At 42.8% G+C, this 22,309-nt stretch overlaps 2 protein-coding genes across 2 annotated transcripts; one reads left to right on the top strand and one right to left on the bottom strand.

The window, feature by feature from the left end:
- Nucleotides 1–3,047: 3,047 nt before the first annotated feature.
- Nucleotides 3,048–14,087, bottom strand: LOC115780225 (ADP-ribosylation factor 2-like). The gene is made up of 6 exons (XM_030729312.1): nucleotides 13,842–14,087; nucleotides 13,181–13,261; nucleotides 12,925–13,034; nucleotides 12,745–12,816; nucleotides 4,308–4,430; nucleotides 3,048–3,787 (listed from the first exon to the last, which is right to left on the bottom strand). Exons 1-6 carry the CDS (start codon nucleotides 13,906–13,908, stop codon nucleotides 3,701–3,703), a joined length of 540 nt encoding a protein of 179 aa, XP_030585172.1. The 5' UTR covers nucleotides 13,909–14,087; the 3' UTR covers nucleotides 3,048–3,700.
- Nucleotides 14,088–17,606: 3,519 nt separating this feature from the next.
- LOC115780205 (uncharacterized) lies at nucleotides 17,607–20,956 on the top strand. The gene is made up of 2 exons (XM_030729269.1): nucleotides 17,607–19,602; nucleotides 19,729–20,956. Exons 1-2 carry the CDS (start codon nucleotides 17,732–17,734, stop codon nucleotides 20,636–20,638), a joined length of 2,781 nt encoding a protein of 926 aa, XP_030585129.1. The 5' UTR covers nucleotides 17,607–17,731; the 3' UTR covers nucleotides 20,639–20,956.
- Nucleotides 20,957–22,309: the final 1,353 nt, after the last annotated feature.

Here is a 22,309-nt window from a genome sequence, read left to right as displayed (position 1 = left end):
CCCCCCCCCCCCCCCCATATTTCCCCCCACCCACACTGGTTTAACCCCACCCCCCGGCGGCGCCCGCCTCGCTGTTTGAAGACCACAACATCTTCTGAGCTCTCTGCTCACAGGGTTCACTTTCATTTGCTGACCTCACTCACTGAAACCAAGTTTAATGTGAGCGCTCATCACTAAGGACAATATAATAGGTATACCTACACTTTACAGGCAGTGGGCCGACTGAGCCCTTTAGGCTGCATGTTTGGCACCCCCCCCCCCCCGGTACAGACCGAAGGCTTAAGTGGGGAAAAACGGCAGATGACGATCAGGCAGCCTCATGTTACTGTGTTACTGAAATGACCTGAAAGGTGTGAAGGGGAACCGCGGGTCTGCGCTCAGTGACGGGAGCGACGCTCTCAGACGTTCCTGATGGTCCGCTTAGTTCTGTTATATTAGAGACGTGTGGCCACGCGGCACAATAATCAAAAGGCACTACAGCAGAAGCACGTCTGCCTCGGCACACGTTCAGCCACCTGCTCTCACTTTGTGAACCATGTTTAACATTTGAAGGATTTATTTTGGGGTCACTCTTTTATATTCAGACACCTGTGGATTGGACTTTCTGATGTGGGAGGCCCTTAAATTCTACCTGTAAACCTTCCTCATCATGAAATCCTCGGCTCAGAGCTCCAGATGGGTCTGAGCTCTGCTTCATTATAGCTGCCAATAGAAAAGGAAAAGCCCAGTTTTTAAAAAAAATCTCAATCTTGGTCATACTGTGAAGAATCAGTCAGCTGCTGGATACTGTCTGAATCAGCAGATTTTTTTTGGTCAATAACTTTGACCTCCTGTGATCCAAGCCCTTCTCTGTGCCCAGATTTTAATGTGTTAAAAAGATACTGATGCTCAAAAGTGGTTCAACGAGAAATCGTGCACATGGCGTTGGCTTAAAATCGATCTTGTTGCCATTTAATCCGAGTTGAACGAGTTTCTCAGCTCTGAATGTTTCATGTGTAGTTGTATGAAGATGTTACGAGGGTTCAGAGTACTGCAGTAATTAAAACAGTTTGGATGTACTTTTGAGGACCTAAAAATGTTTATAGGTAAAAATTTTGCATGGCTTCATTCAGTATAAAGGAAAAAAAATCAGCTGATTCTGAGCAGGAAGCTTTTCCATAAGTGACTGATTTTATATTTGAGACAGCCTCATAATACAGATACCTGCTGCAGGCCTCAGCAGCCTGAATCCAGTTCATCATGTGGCGTCTTCTTAGTTTCTCAGTAACAACACGAAGGTTAAAGCTAGAGAGACTTCGTCTTTGCAGATCTGACTCTGAAAGCAGGACGAGGATGAACAGAGATCGAGTTCAGCCAGATCTGGAAAAGCCTGAACTTACTTTTATTTTTCCACGTTTGTTAGAAATCACACACACTCTCACACAGAGAAATCAGCTGTTTGTGTGTGTGTGCGCGAATGAGCATCACAGAGTCGTGTCTCTCACAGACACTCGTTAACGATCGTTAATCGTGTCTGTCAAACCTCAGTGAGTCAGAGGCCCGTCTCTCCCCTCGGGTCCGTTCAGGTTGTGAATCCTGATCTGATTATTACAAAGTTGGACTTCTGTTTAAATGGAATAAAAGCACAGATTTCTCTCCTCGGAGGAAATAGCAGAACACCGATTTCTGTTTTTAGCTCCTCTGATAAAGTGTTTAAAAATCAACCACGTGTCATAAAAACAGACCCGGCTCATGTCTTAATACTTTTCAGGTATGTGTATGTTTGCCATTGTTCGGGGCCTTTTATGTTTTTCACACATTTTATGAATTTACTTGCTTTTTAATTAGCGGAGTGATTAACGGTGATTATCTGTAGAAAACGACCAGATAAGCTTCACCTTCATCTGTGTGTCATGTTACAGACGGACCTCTTCATTTGAGGTGAGGTTAAAGTGGTGGAGACATTTCTAAAAAGCCTAAATCAGCAATTACTGATCATGATTTTTATTGATTGGGTTTTATCATTGATTTGGGTGGGGGGTGCTGTAACCAAGTCTCGTGTTGACGGAGCTGCACTTTAGACGCAGGAAAACACGACAGCATTGCCGGTATTGAGCTGTAAATATGTTCCAGTGATTGATGTTCCCGTGTCATGATTAATAAAAGGCTTTTCAATGATAATAAAGCACTAACTCCACCCGCCCGACTCTGTGTGTTCATGTTCACATCAAACAAACCTCCACCAGCTGCAGGAAAACGCGGGGAACCAAGATGAAGAGGATTTGTTGCTGATGGTGTTTGTGTGCTCTGGTTGGCGCTGTTGCCTCACAGCAAGATGATCCCGGGTTCGAATCCAGCCTGGGGCCTTTCTGTGTAATTCGAATCAAATGGGAAAAATGTAAAAGGAAGAAGAACTGGTATTAGAGCAGCCAGCAGCATGTGACTGCAGGTGGGGGGACCCTAAGATCGGGCAGTGCACTGTGGGAGAAATAATCAGAAATCATTTACCGTCTATGAACCTGACTTGCTTTTGCTTACAGACAATATTTTATGCAATTAACTCCTCCCCCCCGTACCTGATCTGTGGTGTGAGCTGCATAAAGATGATCAAACCTGTGAACTGTAACATGCGTTGGACTACAGTAGCCTCAGTGTTTAATAATTTATCTTTTCAAACTATCTCAGCTGCTTCCCGTGCTGCACAGCTAGAAAGTTGGTCTGTATTAAAATAACACAAAGGTACGCACGCTGTCCACCATGATAACTTTATTATAGAATAAATATAATCAAAAGGAATCTGAAATAAACAGATTTATGTGAAAAATAACAGCCATAACAGAAACATTCACCCATCAAACCAGCAGCTCAAACTCTAATCACTAAATCACGAGTTCGCAAACAAAAACGATTCCAACAGTTCGTTTATGAAATCAATCAGGAGAAAAACCTGAGCGCAAAGTGATGAAGAAAAGAAAATGATTCATGTGTTTATAAGGAAGCTGAGGGGGATCATCAGAGTCTCTGCTGATCTCAATAAAGTGCAATGATTTTGTTTTTTTTATTTGGGGGGGGGGGGGGGGCACCCTCAGCAGGGGCAGGGGTGAAGGAGAGGAACCACCCAACAGTTTTCATGATGATGATGATGCTAGCTGGCTATCTAAGAGCAGTATTTACAGGTAAAAACACACATTGCATGTGTTGTGTTGTGTTTCCATCTTCACTGAAGGCACTGCTCATGGCAACTGTTCATAAAACTAATGAAGCAAATGAGTAAATAAAATATTTACTGGTGAGAGAAAACTGTGGTCGTTCATGTAGTACACCACTAAGTACTTAGTCTCCATGATGTACTACATGAATGTGTACTAATGGAATAACCTCACTGCTGCGTCTGGAGGAGGAAGTTTAAAGCAGCATGTGGTGCTGAAACTGTCTGAGAAATTTTAGCTCTGCAGCAGATTCATTATCATCACGTCTGAAGAATAACTTGTTAAACAATCAAGGTCAGTAAATCACCTGCTGCAGGTAATTTTAAGTTACTGAAAATGACCCCTGCTGGGACTTTTCATCTCGTCGTTTTCAGTGTGTCCTGGAGCCTCGAGGTCACAGGATTTCCTGTCAAATGTCTTTGTGATGAAGTGCAAACAGATCCTTTGTGTTCCTCCTGATTCATCGGCTCGGCTCAAAGTAAAGCAGAACACCTCGTCACCCGCGACGTCCGCTACTGGTTCTGGATCTGATTGGAGAGCCAGTCCAGACCTTCAACCAGACCGGTACCGCTGACGGCGCAGGATGGCTGGACCAACCACTGCAGGGACAGCAGGACGAAAATATGAAGAGAAGAAAGAAACACAAAGAGGATTCACCATAGTCGTTAACTTGTAAAGAATCCTTCAGCCAATCAGACCTGCTCAAGGTTCACCTGTTTGGATTTTGTTAAGGCTGCAGTTAGCGGCATGGCTGCTTTGTCTGACAGGTGTGCTGACACAGGTAATACCTGTCTGCCAGTCCTTCTTGTATTTTATATTTGTCTGTTTCTAACTACCAAGTCTGTGTCCCCTGCAGCATTTATGGCTGCAGTTGCAAACCCAGTCACTTTTTTCATACTGCTACCAACATGTAAATGGTAAACAGTGCTTTTCTACTCTACTTTGAGCACTTTCCATGTTCACCGATGAATATATCAGGAGCAACTCAGACAGGAATCAAACCACCAACTTTCTGATTAGTAGATCTGACCTGCTCTACCTCCTGAGCCACAGCCCCACCCCCCACAGGCAGAAACCATTGAAAGCAAACTTCTCCCATGTTCAGCAGGAGGAACCTACCGGCTGTGACACTGCTTTTAAGCCCAGGGCCTCAGTGATGTCGCTAACCGACATGGCTCTGGGTAGATCCTGTTTGTTGGCGAAGACGAGCACGGCCACGTCTGCCAGCTCGTTCTCCTGCAACTGAAACAGGACAGTAAAACTGACATTAATACGTAATTTTGAACTCAGAGTGCTGGCTGGTACTCTACATTCGATTCAATTCAATTTTATTTATATAGCACCACATCACATCAACAGTCACCTCAAAGCACTTTATATTGTAAGATTTCTCACAGTGTTACTGGAGGCCAAAGTAATGCCATCCAGAGTAAGTATCTGGTTAGACACCATGTTTCTAAGATTTGTGGGGCCGAGAACAAGAATTTCAGTTTGATCTGAATTTAGAAGCAGGAAATTAGAGGTCATCCAGGCCTTAATATCTTTAGACATTCCTGCAGTTTTTTTTTTTTTTTTTTATATTTTTTTATTAAACATTCATCAACAACAGGTCGTTGACCACAGGGACAAAGCAAAATGTTTTTTGTTTGTTTTTTTTTGTTTTTTTTCCCTTTCCCTTCCCCTTGTTCCCCCTACCCCTCCCCATCTATTCCCACCCTGCTGCAAACAATGAAACAACAAAATAAAACGATATAACAGGAGAGAGAAAATAAATAAATAAATAAATTACAGCTGAAAGACCACGAGCATGAAAACCCAGGAAACAACACAAAAAACGTGAACAATTTACAAACAGGCGTCCACACAAGCATGGGTACACAAACCAAGTCAGGGCATGGACGTTTAAGACTGCACAGGTTGTCAATCACTGTCAAAAGCCGGAACCACAGGGAGCCGTTGAGGTCACCAGGCTGGAGGGGCAGGCACACATGCAGCAGAACCAGCTCTTGCATGAACTTCAGGCTCGAGGGAGGACATCCAGTCTCTCAAAATAAGATAATAGAGGGGCCCAAGTTTTATAAAATTTTTGGATCGAACCTCTAACACAGAACTTGATCATTTCTAACTTAAGGAACAGGGTCAGATCTTTCAACCAAAGAGAAGCCCTGGGTGGGTGTTCTGATCTCCATGCTAATAGTATTCTTCTTCGGGCAAGGAGAGTTGAAAAAGCCAGTACATTTTTAAAGTCATGTGTTAATGATGTGCCCTCCCCTGGGACTCCAAATATTGCCAATTCGGCGCTGGGTTGGATACCTATTTCGAAAGCCCCAGATAGGATCTGAAAGATTGTAGACCAGAAGCTGCGCAGTTTATTACAGGACCAGAACATGTGAGTTAGATTTGCCGGGGCTATATGGCAACGAGCACAGGTTTCACTGACTGTAGGATAAATCCTTGCGAGTCTGGCCCTGCTGTAATGAATCCTATGGAGGACCTTGAACTGAATTAGTCCAAGTCGAGCGCATGATGTTGACCCATTTACTCTACGTAATGCGTGGTTCCAGGTCTCATCAGAGATGTGTATCCCAAGTTCTTCTGACCATTCTTCTCTGATCACATTGAGCTTTACTGCGTTGAGTGATGAGATGCTATTATAGATTTTGGAGATGAGACCTTTACAATGTGTAGGGGTTTGTAAAATTATGTCGATTCCTCCCGACTGATATTGCGAACAAAGTCTCGAATCTGGAGATATCGAAATAGGGAGGAGCGTTGTAAACTAAATTTAGAGGAGATAGCATCAAAAGTAGCAAAAGTACCCTCTATATAAAGGTCACTAAATTTACTTAAGCCTGCTTTCTGCCATTGGGCAAAGACAGAGTCTAACATGGATGGCAGGAAAACATGGTTATCACATATGGGACTATAGACAGAGAAGTTTGTCATGTTGAAGTGTTGTCTAAATTGTGACCATATTTTTAGGGTGGAGATTACAACTGGGCATGAAGAATGTTGCTTAGGGGAGAGAGGGAGCTTTGAGGTAACTAATGCAGGGAATGATGATGGCTTACATGCATTCAGTTCTACAGTAATTGGCACCAATCAGCATCCGGTTGTTGGAACAAACAGACTACCTTTTGTAGGTTTGCTGCCCAGTAGTAATACAACAAATTAGGTAGAGCCATGCCCCCCTCTTCCTTTTGTCTCTGAAGGAAACGCCTACTGATTCTGGGGTGTTTATTACTCCATATGAACGAGGACAGCTGTTTATCAATAAGTCTGAAGAATGATTTTGGGAGAAAAATTGGGATACTCTGAAAGAGATACATAAATCTTGGCAAGATGTTCATTTTAATACATGCTACTTTGCCAGCTAGGGATAAATTTAGAACACTCCACCTCTGTAGGTTGCATTTAAGATTATTAAGCGAAGGGGTGAAGTTTTTTCCAAACAAATCAGAAAAAGAACGCGTCACGTTGATTCCTAAATATTTGAATCCTGTTCTAGAGAGGGGGAAGGGCAAGTCAGTTTCTGTAATTTGGAGTCCAGCTTTATTAATTGGAAAACATTCACTCTTTAGGAAGTTCAGCTTGTATCCTGAAAATTTACCAAAGCGGTTTAGCAAGCTCACAATGTTTGGGGCGGATGACACTGGGTCCGAGATGTAGTGCAATAGGTCATCTGCGTATAAGGACAGCCGATGTTCCTGCTGTTCTCTATAAATACCCTTAAAGCCCTGTGAGGTCCTAAGCATAATTGAAAGTGGTTCAATAGCCAAAACGAAAAGGAGCGGGCTGAGAGGACAACCCTGCCGGGTACCCCTGGATAAAGAGAAGGGCCTAGACCTTGTTCTGTTAGTGATTATACTTGCTTTGGGCGATGTATATAACAGTTGTACCCATGATGTAAATTTGGGCCCAAACCCAAACCTAGCCAAAACTGCAAATAGGTAGGGCCACTCGACCCGGTCGAATGCTTTCTCTGCATCGAGGGAGACCACAACCTCAGGGGTCTCCCCCGATGCAGGGGAGTGAACAACACTAATAAGCCTGCGTATATTAGAAAAAGAATGACGACCTCTCATGAACCCAGTTTGGTCCGGGGAAATTATGTCTGCCATGGCCGCGTCCAATCTTGTAGCCAGAAGTTTAGCTAAGATTTTAACGTCTCCATTTAGGAGTGATATGGGCCTGTAGGAAGTGCAGTCTGTTGGGTTTTTACCATGTTTTAGTAAAAGTATAATGTTGGCTTCTGTAAGAGTCTGTGGCAAGGTTCTCTGATCCAGTGAGTGGTTAAACATTTCAAGTAAAAGAGGTGCTAACTTGGATGAGAATTTTTTGTAGAATTCGATTGGATAGCCATCTGGTCCAGGGGCCTTGCCGCTCTGTATTGCCGAAATAGAATTGATGACTTCAATAAGAGTAAGGGGCCTATCCATATCCCTCTTCCTATCAGGATCTATAGCAGGGATATCCAAGCCGTCTAGAAAATTATTCATATCTGAATCATCCTCCGGAGATTGTGATAAGTATAGAACAGAATAAAATTTCTCCAAGACTCGGTTTATTTCAGCCGGATCGACAGTTTGCTCGTCGGAGGTCTTTTGGATCTGTGATATGAGCTGCGCCGCCGACCGACTTTTGAGTTGATGGGCCAGAAGGCGGCCCGCCCTCTCACCGTGTTCGTATACAAAGCCTCGGGATCTAAGCAAGGATTGTTCCACGTCCTGTGTTGATATAAGATTGTATTGCATTTGTAAATAAAGTCTCTCTTTGTATAGCTCGGGAGAGGGTGACATTGAATGTCTCCGGTCCAGCTCCAGTATAGAGCTGATGAGCTGTTCCTGCCTTGCTTTTCTAATTTTGTTGCGTGTTGCAGTGTAAGATATTATTTCACCTCTAATTACCACTTTTAATGTTTCCCACAGGATGGAGGGTGACACAGAGTCTGATTTGTTTTCAAGCAAAAAATTGTCTATGGCAGTAGACATCGATTCACAAAAGTTGTCGTCTGCTAACAAAGTCGAGTCAAATCTCCAGTTGGGGCGCTCAGCTTGATTAAGTGGGAAGACTAAGTCCAGTAATACTGGTGAATGATCAGACTCTACGATAGCAGAATATTCACTTTCCTTGACAAAGGGTAGCAGAGTTTTGTCTATAAAAAACAATCAATCCTTGAATACGACTGGTGGACATGTGAAAAAAAAGAAAACTCCCTAACATCTGGAAACAAAAAGCGCCAGGGATCTATGCAGCCCGCCTCCTTCATGAATGCTGCCAAGGCCTGAGCCATCTTTGATGGAGATGTCAATCTAGAGCTGGATCGGTCTAGGGTCGGATCCATTACACAGTTTATGTCACCACCCAGTATCAAACGGTGAGAATTCATGTTTGGTAGAGCAGAGATTAACCTGGATACGAAAGTGGGGTCATCCCAATTGGGAGCATATATGCAAGCAAGTGTAACTTGAATATTATATAGGGAACCAGATACTATAACATATCTGCCCTGTGGGTCTGATATGGACTTGCTTAAAGTAAATTGTATATTTTTATGTATTAATATTGCTGTTCCTCTTGCTTTTGTGTTAAATTGTGAATGGTAAACTTGTCCCACCCAAGGCTTCCTAAGTTTTGTATGATCTGCAGAGACCAAATGGGTTTCCTGTAGAAATGCTATTTCTGTTTTTAGTTTTTTGAGGTGGGCAAAGATTTTTGCCCGTTTTACTGGTCCTCTCATGCCCTTTACATTCCAACTAGTAAAGCGAACTACTGAGGCCTCCCCTCTTGCAGTGCTGTTACATACGATAGCCATGATAACCCGATCTTATGCCTGTCCCGGCCCAGCAGCCCCACCCGGCGGTACATGGTTTCTTATCCGCAATGTTCAAGCTCGTGAGAAAAAAAAAGTGAAAAAAACAACACAAATCAGCAGTATAAATAAAAAAGGCAGCTCTGAACCCAACCCTTATTAGAACCCACTCCAACTGTATCCTTGCTTCTCTTGTCGAAGCCAACTGCTGTCCCTTAAGCATCTTGTAGGTCTTCCGATAGGCCATACTCACGGTCCCTAACTAACTTTGGAAGGTTCCCAATAAACTTAGTGTGCAGGAGTTACACTCTTTGTACAGTGAGTTAGAGCAGTACCAGCAACTATAAACAGTGAGTAATATAAGCTCCACGAGGCACTTATACAATAACCAACGTGATTATGAAAGTGAATTTTTGACTAAGATTTACTAAATTATGAAAGCCAACAACAGCCCATTAGAACTAGGCAACAGACACTTGAACCTTTAACCTATAGTTACTCAATTCTAACCCTTGAGTTAACTAGGTGGCAGTCAAAGCAAAAACTAAGACATAAAAAAAAAAAAAAAAAAAAAATTGTAATAATAATGACAATGGTAGTAATAATAGTAACAGTATAAGAAGATAATAGTAATAATAAGGGGCGTATTTGTGTACAAGCATATATCGTGCAAGCATACACATATATGGATACATGTCCCTTGTGAGAAAAACGGTGCATCCACTTAAAGCTGAAATATTGTTTGATCAAGTCATTCAATGCAGAGTATGCAGGTGCAACCCATAACGCAGTGAGTTATTATCTCTTTCCTCTTCCCCGGGATATTTGCCCTCTTTTCCGTCCTCTCTGTTCCTGCCACGTCCTGCCCCCCCCCCCCCCCCCCCCCCCCCCCCCTCCCAAAAAAGTCTGTCTTCAGATATTTATTTTGCAACGCAGCGGTCGTAGAACACCCGGGCCTCCTCCGGCGTGTCAAATAAGTGGGTTTCTCCCTTAAATATAACTTTAAGACGAACAGGGAAAAGAAGACGAAATGACACACCTCTCCGGTAGAAAGCTCCTTTAACATCGTTGAATGCCGACCTTTTCTTTGCAAGAGCGATGCTGAGGTCTGGATATATTCTCAGGGTGGTTCCCTGATGCTTTACTTCATGCTGCCTGGACCATCTTAAAGCGGCTTCCTTCTCCCGGTATTGGTGGAATGCAAGGATGAAGGGCCGCGGTGGTCGTCCTGTTGCGGGCTTGGGTCCAGCAGTGCGGTGCGCGCGCTCCAGTTCCGGGGGGGAAGGAAATATGTCGTCCCCCATAGCATCCTTTAGCAACTTGGAGATGAACTTAGTTGGATCCTGGCCGTCTTCGCTGCCTTCAGGTATGTTAAGTATGCGTAGATTGGATCTGCGAGATCGATTTTCCAGGTTTTCCAGGCGTTCCAGCAAGGTTATGTTTTGGGCCTGGAGAGTCTTGACAACAGCTTCAGCTTCGCATATGCGTTGAAAATTATCGCCTGCCAGGCTTTCTGCCGCTACAAGACGGCCCTGAAAAGAGCCAACTTCCTCCCGCAGCCCATCCACCGATGCTTGTAGAGGCCGAATCGACTCTTGAATTAATGTGGCCACATCCTCTTTGAAGTTGGTCCGCTGCTTAGATAATTCTGTGACCAGTTGGGACATGGAAATGGGATCTCCGTATTTGCTATCGCCAGATGGTTCAATGTCGGAGGAAGCCGCAGCCATTAAGGCTACCTTGCTAGCTAGGCTATTCGTTCGCCTGGTTGAAGTAGAAAGCTTTTGTTGTTTAGGGTTATCGCTAGCCATTATAACGTTGCAGGGGTACAGGAACAATGCTTCTGTTGGTCCGCTGCTTGATAAAAGTGTATAACTCCAATTTTAAAGTGATTTAAAGAAAGTTAAAGAAAGTTGACCGGGAGCTCCTTCACCCTGCTTCCTTCTTCTACATCGCCAAACCGGAAAAACCCGACATTCCTGCAGTTTAACTCATTGATGTGTGTCATCTGGCTTCATTGATAGGTAAAGCTGAGTATCGTCTGCATAACAATGAAAACTGATGCAGTGCTTTCTAATAATACTGCCTAAGGGAAGCATGTATAATGTAAATAAAATTGGTCCTAGCACAGAACCCTGTGGAACTCCATAATTAACCTTAGTGTGTGAAGAAGACTCCCCATTTACATGAACAAATTGGAGTCTATGAGATAAATATGATTCAAACCACTGCAGTGCAGTACCTTTAATACCTATAGCAAGCTCTAATCTCTGTAATAAAATGTTATGGTCAACAGTATCAAAAGCTGCACTGAGGTCCAACAGGACAAGAACAGAGATGAGTCCACTGTCAGAGGCTGTAAGAAGATCATTTGTAACCTTCACTAATGCTGTTTCTGTACTGTGATGAATTCTGAAACCTGACTGAAACTCTTCAAATAAACCGTTCCTCTGCAGATGATCAGTTAGCTGTTTTACAACTACTCTTTCAAGAATCTTTGAGAGAAAAGGAAGGTTGGAGATTGGCCTATAATTAGCTAAGACAGCTGGGTCAAGTGATGGCTTTTTAAGTAGAGGTTTAATTACAGCCACCTTGAAGGTCTGTGGTACATAGCCAACTAATAAAGACTGATTGATCATTTTTAAGATTGAAGCATCAATAATTGGAAAGACTTCTTTGAACAGTCTAGTAGGAATGGGATCTAACAAACATGTTGCTGGTTTGGAGGAAGTAACTATTGAAGTTAACTCAGAAAGATCAACTGGAGCAAAAGAGTCTAAACAAATACCAGCAGTGCTGAAAGCAGCCGAACATGAAGAATAATCTTTGAGATGGTTATGAATAATTTTTTCTCTAATGTCTAAAATTTTATTTGTAAAGAAATCCATGAAGTCACTACTAGTTAACGTGAAAGGAATACTCGGCTCTACAGAGCTCTGACTCTTTGTCAGCCTGGCTACAGTGCTGAAAAGAAACCTGGGGTTGTTCTTATTTTCTTCAATTAATGATGAATAGTAAGATGTCCTAGCTTTACGGAGGGCTTTTTTATAGAGCAACAAACTCTTTTTCCAGGCTAAATGAGCATCTTCTAATTTAGTGAGACGCCATTCCCTCTCCAGCTTTCGGGTTATCTGCTTTAAGCTGTGCGTTTGTGAATTATACCATGGAGTCAGGCACTTCTGATTTGAAGCTTTCCTTTTCAGAGGAGCCACAGTATCCAAAGTTATACGCAGTGAGGATGTAAAACTATTGACGAGATAATCGACCTCACTGGGAGCAGAGTTTAGGTAGCTGCTCTGCACTGTGTTGGCACTGAAGAGCATAACAATGAAGGAATTAGATCCTTAAACTTAGTTACAGCACTTTCAGAAAGACTTCTACTGTAATTAAACTTATTCCCCACTGCTGTGTAATCCATTAAAGTAAATGTAAACATTATTAGGAAATATGCAGACAAAAGGGATTTTTCACAGCTTTTTTTAAGCTGGAATTGAAGATTGCAGCTAATCCTCCTCCTCGACCTGTGCTTCGAGCATTCTGACAGTTACTGTGACTCGGGGGTGTTGATTCATTTAAACTAACATATTCATCCTGCTGTAACCAGGTTTCTGTAAGGCAGAATAAATCAATACGTTGATCAATTATTAAATCATTTACTAACAGGGACTTTGAAGAGAGAGACCTAATGTTTAATAATCCACATTTAACTGTATGTATACTATAATTAAGTGGAAATCTTCTTACCAGTGCGTGCAGCTCATCAGCCGCCTCTTTGACCCTCTCGGGGTCGTTGCTGTCGACCACAAATATCAAACCCTGAAAACAAACAGACGATATTTAAAATGTCCTCCCCCCCGACTGCTTCATAAATCACAACCCTCAGACTCCTGGGTTAAAGTCAAGAGTTTACACCAGCAGTTTCACCTGTGTGTTAACATAGTAATGTCTCCACAGCGGCCTGATGATCGTCTGACCACCAACATCCCAAACTGTGAAACTGATGTTCTTATACTCCACAGTCTCCACATTAAAACCTGCACACACACACACACACACACACACACACACACACACACGCACACACACACACACACACACACACAGAACCAAAAATCAAGGTTTGATTTAATCGTTTTATATTTTTCTTACGTAACAGAAAGATGGAGGTTAAAATACTGACCGATAGTCGGGATGGTGGTGACGACCTCGCCTAGCTTCAGTTTGTACAGCAGGGTGGTTTTACCTGCAGCATCCAAACCCACTGCAGCAATACACACACACACACACACACACACACATAGATTGGGGCAAAGTTTTCAGACATTTTACTAAAGTAAACACAATCAAATCAGCACAAAATTCACTCCACCCCTTTGTTTGTGAGTTGCAGCCAATAAGAAATAAGTTGGCTAAAAGGGGAGTTTCTTACATATTTATTTATCATTTTATTTTATTCCTATTCTACTGAGGCTCTTCTATACTGAGATAAGGTCACTTTGTTGTGTCCCATAAGTGAAAACCATTTTAGGAAACAAACATGACGATAAAACCCGTGAACGGCTGTACAGATAGTTATAGATATTACAGATAGATGCTGCAGCTGATTTATGGAGAGAATCGTTGCTTTTAAACTTCTTTCACTTTGTAAACAGAAAACAGACAAAAACTGCAGATTCTGCTCTGCAGAGGACTTAAAACTACAATAATAACCTGTAACACAGAAAGCTGTAATAATGCATCTAAAACAGACTCCTATCACACAGTTACATCCTACTGCGGCAAACACAACACAGTTACACGTTGCTGTGATAACAGTTATTAATTATCAGATGAAATCTTACCCATTAAAATCCTGACTGGCTGCTTGGAGAAGAATCTGGAGAAAACGTGTGAGATGATGACGCCCATGGTTCAGGTGAGTCTCAGGTAAAACGCCTGTCTCCGCTCGCTGTGCCTCTGGTTGTGTCGGTGTGTGTCGGTGTGTGTGCGTGTCGGTGTTTTATAGCGCTCCTGCGCCTTGAATTGGTCTGTGTATGTGTTATCCATAGTGTCATCACGGATACAGTCAACCGTGCACACGGTGGAACCTGTAACGACACCGGAAAACGCCGCCAAACGCAATTTCCACTTTCCGAAGTTTCAAAATAAAAGCACTTTCTAGTCAGATCTGCTTTTTTGATCATTATTATTACATTAATTAATATTACATGACTTTTTAATGATAGAAGTAGAGGGAAAAAAAGACATTTAAAGCCTGTTTGGCGCTCTAACACACACAGCACTGGATACAGTCTGCTCAGTGTGAAGTGCATTAAAGGTTCAAATCATTAAGAAAATAAGCACCTATCATCACTCATCACTGAGTGGATATCAGAAACAAGCGCACTGCGCCACGTCAGCTCAGCAAGTTTAAAGCATGATTTAAAGTAATTGTTGCTGCAGAAACAAAGCGAGATAATGGCAACAATGATTAAGATTTAAAAAATGAGAATCTTTCTGTTTTATTTATTGAAAATAACTCAGTGCTTCCAACAGCCCCCCCCCCCCCCCCCCCCAATAGTGTTGGGGGGGGGGGGGGCTTGTTTACTAAAGTTAAAGCTTGTGGTGTAAAAGGCTAAAATATGTAAAAGGAAAATCATAGCAGGGTCAGTTTTATTTTGGTAAGGATGTAACTTCCTGCGTTTTTCCACAGGCTGCAGCAGGAAGTTGCTGCTCCAGCTGCTGCTGCTGTTGTTGTTGTTGTTGTTGGCAGAGCTGACGCAGTCAGGTTTGCGGACGGTGTTGTCACTGTGGATACTTTGTGTTTGTCTCATCATGTCAGTGAAGAGAATTAAAGCTTTTACTTCTCACATGTTTAGTGATCACTACTTTATCACACACACACACACACACACACACTTCATACAGGGCTTAAAATGCTCCTTTTTAATATAAACATGATGTTTTATCAGCATTTCATCATATATAGATTACAGGTTTTGGTCTCGTAGAAAGAACTGCTGTAAAGTTAACAATCAGAGCTTCACTTTGATGTAAACTGCTGCTAAACATAAAGAGACTTTAAAATGTAAACATAAGAGAGAGTGCAGTGATTTGCAGGTCTCATGAAGTCATATTTTATCTTTACCCACAGAAATCAAATGTTTAAACTGTTTCATGAAAAATATTAGCTCATATTGAATTTGATGGCAGCAGCACATCTCAAACAAAAGTTGGGCAACAAAAGGCTGGAAGCCTATCCCAGCTGTCATAGGGTGAGAGGCAGGGTACACCTGTACAGGTCACCAGCCTGTCACGGGGCTAACACACAGAGGTAGACAACCATTCGCACCTATGAGTAATTTAGAATATGTGTGAATATCTCATGATCCACAGTATCATCAGTCAGTCGATGTGAAATGTGAAGTTCTTTTTGGAAAACGCAGACGCCTTGTGCTCTGGACTGAAGAGGAGAGGAACCATCTGGCTCATTATCAGTACGCAGTACCAAAGCCTGCATCTGTGCCTGTGGAACTGCACATCTGGACAGGCTCCATCAACACTGAAAGGCATATACAGATTTTAGAGCAACACGTGCTCCCAACCAGATGTCTTTTTCAGGGAAGACCTTCAGATTTCAGCAACACGATGATAAACCGCAAATTACTTCAATTCCAGCAGCACAGCTTCATAGCAGAAGAGCTGGTGCTGAACAAATCTTCCATCAGCTGAGAACATCTGGAGCATCGTGAAATAAAACATACGACAAAGCAGATCCAGGACTGACAGAACGGGACAATGTTCCTCTCCTTATTCCAGCAGCTGCTCTCCTCAGTTCCAGATGTTTGTGGTCTGCTGGTAGAAGAGGAGGGGATGCTGCACAGCTGGAAACACGGACCTGTGACAGCTTTATGAGAAGTGTTGCTGCTATCAAATTCAAAATGAGCTCATATTTTTCTAAACGATGCATTTATTCAGTTTAAACATCTGCCACCTGTTCTATTGTGAACAAAATATTCAATTTAATTTATAAAGCACCAAATCACAACAGTCACCTCAAGGCACTTCATACTGTAAAGACCCTACAAAATGAATATGAGTTCATGAGATCTGCAAATCATTGCATTTTGTTTGCATTTTGCACAGTTTCCCAACTTTGCTGGAACTGTGTTTAAAGTAGAAAAACAGCAGAAACAAGGAGCTGATCTTTGTGAGAGGGAAATGCATTTGTCCCAGCCGGGGTCAAAGGCTGCAACAAGCACAGGGAGACAGCCTGAGGTGGTAACTACAAAGCAATTTATTAACAGAAACATTAACATTATTAAGCCTGCAGGTCTTTTCACATTTATCCTAAAAACAAAAACACCCCCCACAAAATCCAGAAAAGCAACTTAATTTGAACGAATGTCACGAGTTACTTAACTTTATTTCACCAGAGGCCACTCCACTTTAAAACTCCAGCTCTCTCTCTGCTCAGAGCCTCCATCTTCACTTTTATCATCACACTCTTCTTCTCCTCTTCCTCCCTCGCTGCAGCCAGCCCAGCCGCCTCTTCCTCTGATAGTAAGTGGTGAAACTTGCTAAACTGCTCCTGAATCTGCCTCTCCGTTTGCCGGCCTGGACCTTAATGTGTTCATCATGAAGCCATCATGCTGAGAAAGAGCACTACAGATGTGATGCTGGCTCTGAGAGTGTTTATGGAGAAGATAGAGAAGGTCAGGAGGAGCTTCACTGTGTCTGTGGATCCAGAGAAAGCAGATGATGGGAAGCTGAGAGAACTGAGGTACTACATGAATGAAGGTTTTATTGCCATGTGGGTGAACAGGCTCACACATTGGAAATTGCAGTTAACAGAGCACTCATCCAAGAATACAACAAACACAAACACAAACACGGGGGGACAGGTGTCCGAGGTCATGCAGCCGTCTTCCTGGCGCTACCTTTAGCAGAAGAACAGAAAGATATACACTGGGATAGGTAGGTTAAAAAAAATCATCTCGTACTGTGTTCATTATAAACACCATACGAGGTTCCAAAAAACACCTCAGCAAAAGCATATTTGCACATTTAAAGCCAGCATAGCAATATGGTGGGTAAGGTCAGGGTCAGGAGGGGATGCAGATGGAGACGAGAGGGTGGGGGCATTGTGGAGCCCAGATGCCAGCTCCCAGCCAAAACAGCTGAGTGAAGCTGACACCCCACCCACGTGAAAAACGCCGTTAAAACTAGCGTTTGTGCTGCTTTCGTTTTGGAGATATTATGAATTATAATTTTGGCCGATTTTGGCCGATGACGTCATCATCCCCCCATCATGCTCCAAAACAAACCAGAGTGGTCTACTTTTTCAGGGGCAGAGGTTTCAGACATTTTAGTAAAATAAAGGAAATTTATAAAATCTGCTCCACTCCAGGCCCCCTTGTTTGTGAGCAGCGGCACAAACCAGCACAAACGAAGCACTAACCGCTCAGTCTATTTGCTGGAATTTTTCACGTGGGTGGGGTGTCAGCTTCACTCAGCTGTACGTTAGTGATTTTCATTCATGCGCGTTCACGTGTGGATTCCTTCGAGTCGCGCTTCTGCGCGCGCGTTCTTGTTTAGTTTCAGATAAAAAAGCGGCCGAAAATCCTTTGAAGGTTCTAATGTCTGTGATCGTGATCGCTGATGACGTCACAAAACAGAAGGCATACATTGGATGTCTGACACTCAGCACTTCAGAAAAACAAGATAGAAACGCAGGAGCTCAAACTTGAGAATGTCAACAATGAAAAAACACGAAGCTAAAATTACAACCGTGGTCACAGCAGAGGACTTCTTACCAGCTTTTAATGGCTATTTTGAGAAGCTCTCTGAATTACAGTGGAGCATGATAAAAGATGGTGTTTGGGACTCAGATGCTAAAGCACTTCTGGCTGATCTGATTTCTGAAATCATTCAGATCGCCGCTGCCAAAAACATGAGAATTGTTCTGCCTCTGATTCAAAGCCAGACGATCAGGGGAGAAAGCCCAGAAGATGTAATGGAGAACATAAATACATCTCTTGGAGACTCTGTCTCAGACAGCATTGCCAGCTCTCTCAATGTCCTGAAACAGACATGTAAGAGCGCTCAAAAGCTGACGCAGATGATTGAGAAGGAGGTCACGGAGAAGGTCAACGCGGCCATCTCTCTGCTCACACAGAGCCCCAATTTGCCATCAGACCCTTCTATCTACGTCAATGGAAGAGTAAGCAACATAAAGAAACTGCGTCGCATGGTTTCGTCTGCTGCCTCGTGCCTGAGAAGGTATATACGTCGGCTTGAGCGCTGCTGCATGGGAAGGGAAGATCATTCAAGCTCCAGTGATGAAAGCACAACATCCATCACCACAGTGAAATCAGCCACCAGTAAGGTTTCTTCAATTCTCACAAAATGGATTAAACACACAGATATCACAGGGGATGATACTCCTGATGGTGTGGAAGAAGGCATGGACATGGGGCTCACAGACAAAGCAGCAGCAGTGGAGAAACATGAAGAAAGCGAGGAGTTCACACACACCGAGGGACGAGCGGAAAACATCCACGATCCAATCTCGGCAGAAAAGGCTGCATCAGAATTAGTGGAAATAGCATTTGAAAAACAGGAGTCCAGTGATGCATCTTGCTCACCCAAACACGCCTCTGACAGGAGTTTAATGATCAGTAAAGTGAGAGACTTCTTCACCTCAAATTTACCATCTACAGGCTTAGCCAAACAAAATGTCCGCGAAAAACTGTTTTTCATGTTTGCGGAAAAACAGTTTGAAAAAATGAGAAAAGGGTTGAAAAGAAAACTTAGGTTAAACAGGAAATATTTGATTTCTCTGTTAAACATGGCCAAACCCCCCCAGGATGACAGACAGACCCCCCCTGAGAGTAGTGATTTAAGCCTCCCAGGATCAGTGCCTCAAACTCCTCGTCCTGAGTCTTCTACGTCCTCCCGTACTTCTATACAGACGCCAGCCCCGGAGAGCACAGGTAAACGTTGTTCTCCTTTCAACTTTGACACCATCAAGTCATATGTTATCAATTTGTATAACAAACTGACAAAGAAAGAAGAACATTGCATTGGTCCCGATGATCTGGAAAACACTGGAAATAGCGTGGAACTCAGGAATATTACGAGGGAACTGACGGACAAAATATTTGATCTTCTAACGGTCAACGACAAATATGAAAAACCGGTGCCTGTGATGGGAAGATCTCTCTCAGAATCTGTGATCTCCAGGACTCCAGTAGACGGCTCACGGCGCCGGTTTTCACATGAAGTCCTCTATGTTCTCATAGAAGACTTAGTAGAAAAGTACGTGCAGAAGATTGTCCTCTGGCTGGAGAATAAAGAGTTAGATCAAACTATTCAAGCTGATCTAGTCTCTGGGGCACTAGGAGACATCCGGGACCTTATTGGAACAGCCCCGACCCCAGCAGATGCTTTGTCAGATGCTTTGGAACAAAGTGGCAGAGAATCTGCAGCATCCTGCCCTTCAAGGCCAGCATCTGCTTTGAGTACAGCAGAGCAGAGCATCTGTCTGGAAGAAAGCTCTGCTACATCCACAGCCCAGTCACAGCCCAGGATCAGCTTATCGCCGGAAAAAAGCTCTGCTAGGTCCAGACGCTCTGCATCACCATTGAGGTCCGAGAGCATGTCTGTGGAAGAAAGCTCTGCTAGGTCCAGACGCTCTGCATCACCATTAAGGTCTGAGGGCACATCTCTGGAAGAAAGCTCTGCTAGGTCCAGACGCTCTGCATCACCATTGAGGTCCGAGAGCCCGTCTCTGGAAGAAAGCTCTGCTAGGTCCAGACGCTCTGCATCACCATTGAGGTCCGAGAGCACGTCTTGTGAAGAAAGCTCTTCTACATCCAGTGACTCTGCATCAACATTAAGGTCTGAGTGCTCAAGTCTGGAAGAAATCTCTGCTACATCCAGTCACCCAGTTCCTGCATTCAGGCGTAGGGTCAGATTATTGCCACAAAAAAGTTCTACTAGATACAGACACTCTGCGCCAACATTAAGGCCCAGGAGCACATCTCCAGAAGAACGATATATTAGATCCTGTCACTCCGCGCCAGTATCAAGGCCCAAGTGCAAACATCTGAAAATAATATCTGAGCGTAAACTGGCCTCTCTTCCTGGGGCTTCAAAAGGTCACATCACTCAGCCGTCACCCTCTGAAAAGTCTGAGCAGGGTCTGTCACAAGTGTCTGTGTCATCATTTGATGCTGAGAAAATATCCAAAAACCTCACTTCCTTTCTGTTAATCCGGATCATCACAAAATCCAGGAAGCAACATCTTCTGTCTAGCAAGGAAACAAAAATCGTCTTGGACCGTCTCGAAGATTTGGTGAACCAACATATCAGCAACATAGAGTCTGCCGGAAGTCTGGAGGACTCCATGTACCAATTCACCAAATCCTTATCTAAAAGACTCATCAAGGAGTTTGGATCCCCAGACAAGGTGTTGGAGGCTGCTATGGCCTATGATTCATCTTTTGATGAAGCTGTCCTGAGGAACCTAAAAATGGATCTCGGTGTCTTCCCTAGTCCTCCCCCAAAGAAGTCCAAAATTTCCAGATTCTGTTCAGCAGTGGGAAAAGGTTTTCTTAAGCCCTTTAGGTGCTTCTGTAAGGGCAGCAATGATTAAATGATGGTTTAAACATCACCCCGTCTCCTTTTTGAGTCCCAACATTCCCAACCGGTCGCGGCAGATGGCCGCCCCTCCCTGAGCCTGGTTCTGCCGGAGGTTTCTTCCTGTTCAAAGGGAGTTGTTCCTCCCCACCGTCGCCGAGTGCTTGCTCATAGGGGATCATTTGATTGTTGGGATTTCTCTCTGGTACTGTAGAGAGTACCAGAGAGAAAGATGTTTCGTACTGTAGAGTCTTTACCCTACAGTACGAAACATCTTAAGGAGACGGATTCTTTTAATTTGGCCCTTTCTAATCTTGAGTTGTACTGTTTTAAAATTGGCATCAATAAAAAAAAAAAAAAAAAAAAAAAAATCTTTTCATTTTTTTTCTTGTGTTGTCAAATATGAAAAAAGTGTTGCATATGTACGTTAGTCATTGGTTCCTGTATTTTACGGTATTAGAGTATTAAAATAGACTGTTGTGATTTTGCACTCTAATCATAAAATATTTAATTCAACATGCAACAAAAATTCCAAAGAACACATTCTGAGTTTGGTGGTGTTTTTCTGTGTTGTCGTATATAAAGTGTTGCATGTTATGATTATGCCCAAACTTCTCTAAGTGAGCTATTTTTAATTCATGAAAATGATAAAAATGTGTAAATCTGACATACAGTGCTTAACAAATTCATTAGACCACCTGTCATAAAAACAATCAAGCAGACGATCACAGCGAGCTGAGAACGGGCCATTTACAAAATGGGACTGATGGTTCTTTGCATCTTAAAAATCCAATTTATACCTTCTGAATTACTCGCCTAACCCAGACATTAGGTAATCAGCCTGTGCAGGTCGGAGGCAGTTAACCTGTAGCCTCGTTGAAGTACGTTCCAGCAGCAGGTCGCGCTCTCCGTGGCAGGTCCCGGTGGGGTTGATGCCACGCTCCTCACCGATCGCCTCCCAGAACTGGAACAGGCACACGGACAGAATAAACACGTTAATGGAGATCCTTAAAAAAAAAAAAAAAACACCTCCCCTTCCCAAAAACTGCTGTCAAAATATTATAAAGTAATATTTTTTCCACTTTTTCCAGTCTTTTAAAACTACTTCAGCCTATAATGAATATATCAAATATTTCATATATTGTTTTGCCCTTCAAAAGGCCAGTATTCTTACATTGTACTATTGTTTTTATTTTATCGACATAACAAAAACAACTAAAATAATTTCCATAAAATGCATTTTGAGGGAGTATTTGATTATTTTATTAAGTCCTGAGATGAGTTAATGATTGGCAGCAACATTAATTTTTAGGTTTTCTACAGTATCAGGTTTAAAAAACAAAACAAAAAAACACTCAGACTCGTGATCCTAAGGATAAAAAAAAAAAAACGCTCCCCGAAAACTTATTTCAGTATCAAGAAACTCTTGCAGAAAACAGTAAAAAGTGCAAAATTTGACCGTCATGCTTTGAATGGTTATAAAGTAGCACGATTTGGTTGGGACAAGAACATAAGATCTCTCTTTGCAGATGTCTTTATTTAACAAAGCCAAATTCTTCTTTCCCTAATCTCCTAACATATCCAGAGTCATTTGGCTCAATTTCAGGCTACAAATCAATATCCCTAAAACTCAGATATAGAGGTTCAACTCCCCCCAGCCAAGAATTACAGTTAAAAACAGTCAAAT

Source organism: Archocentrus centrarchus, chromosome 5, assembly GCF_007364275.1.
Source record: "Archocentrus centrarchus isolate MPI-CPG fArcCen1 chromosome 5, fArcCen1, whole genome shotgun sequence".
In the NCBI taxonomy this organism is placed as follows: domain Eukaryota; kingdom Metazoa; phylum Chordata; class Actinopteri; order Cichliformes; family Cichlidae; genus Archocentrus; species Archocentrus centrarchus.
Note: the sequence above shows the minus strand (reverse complement) of the source record. Positions and strands in the feature narration are given on the sequence as shown.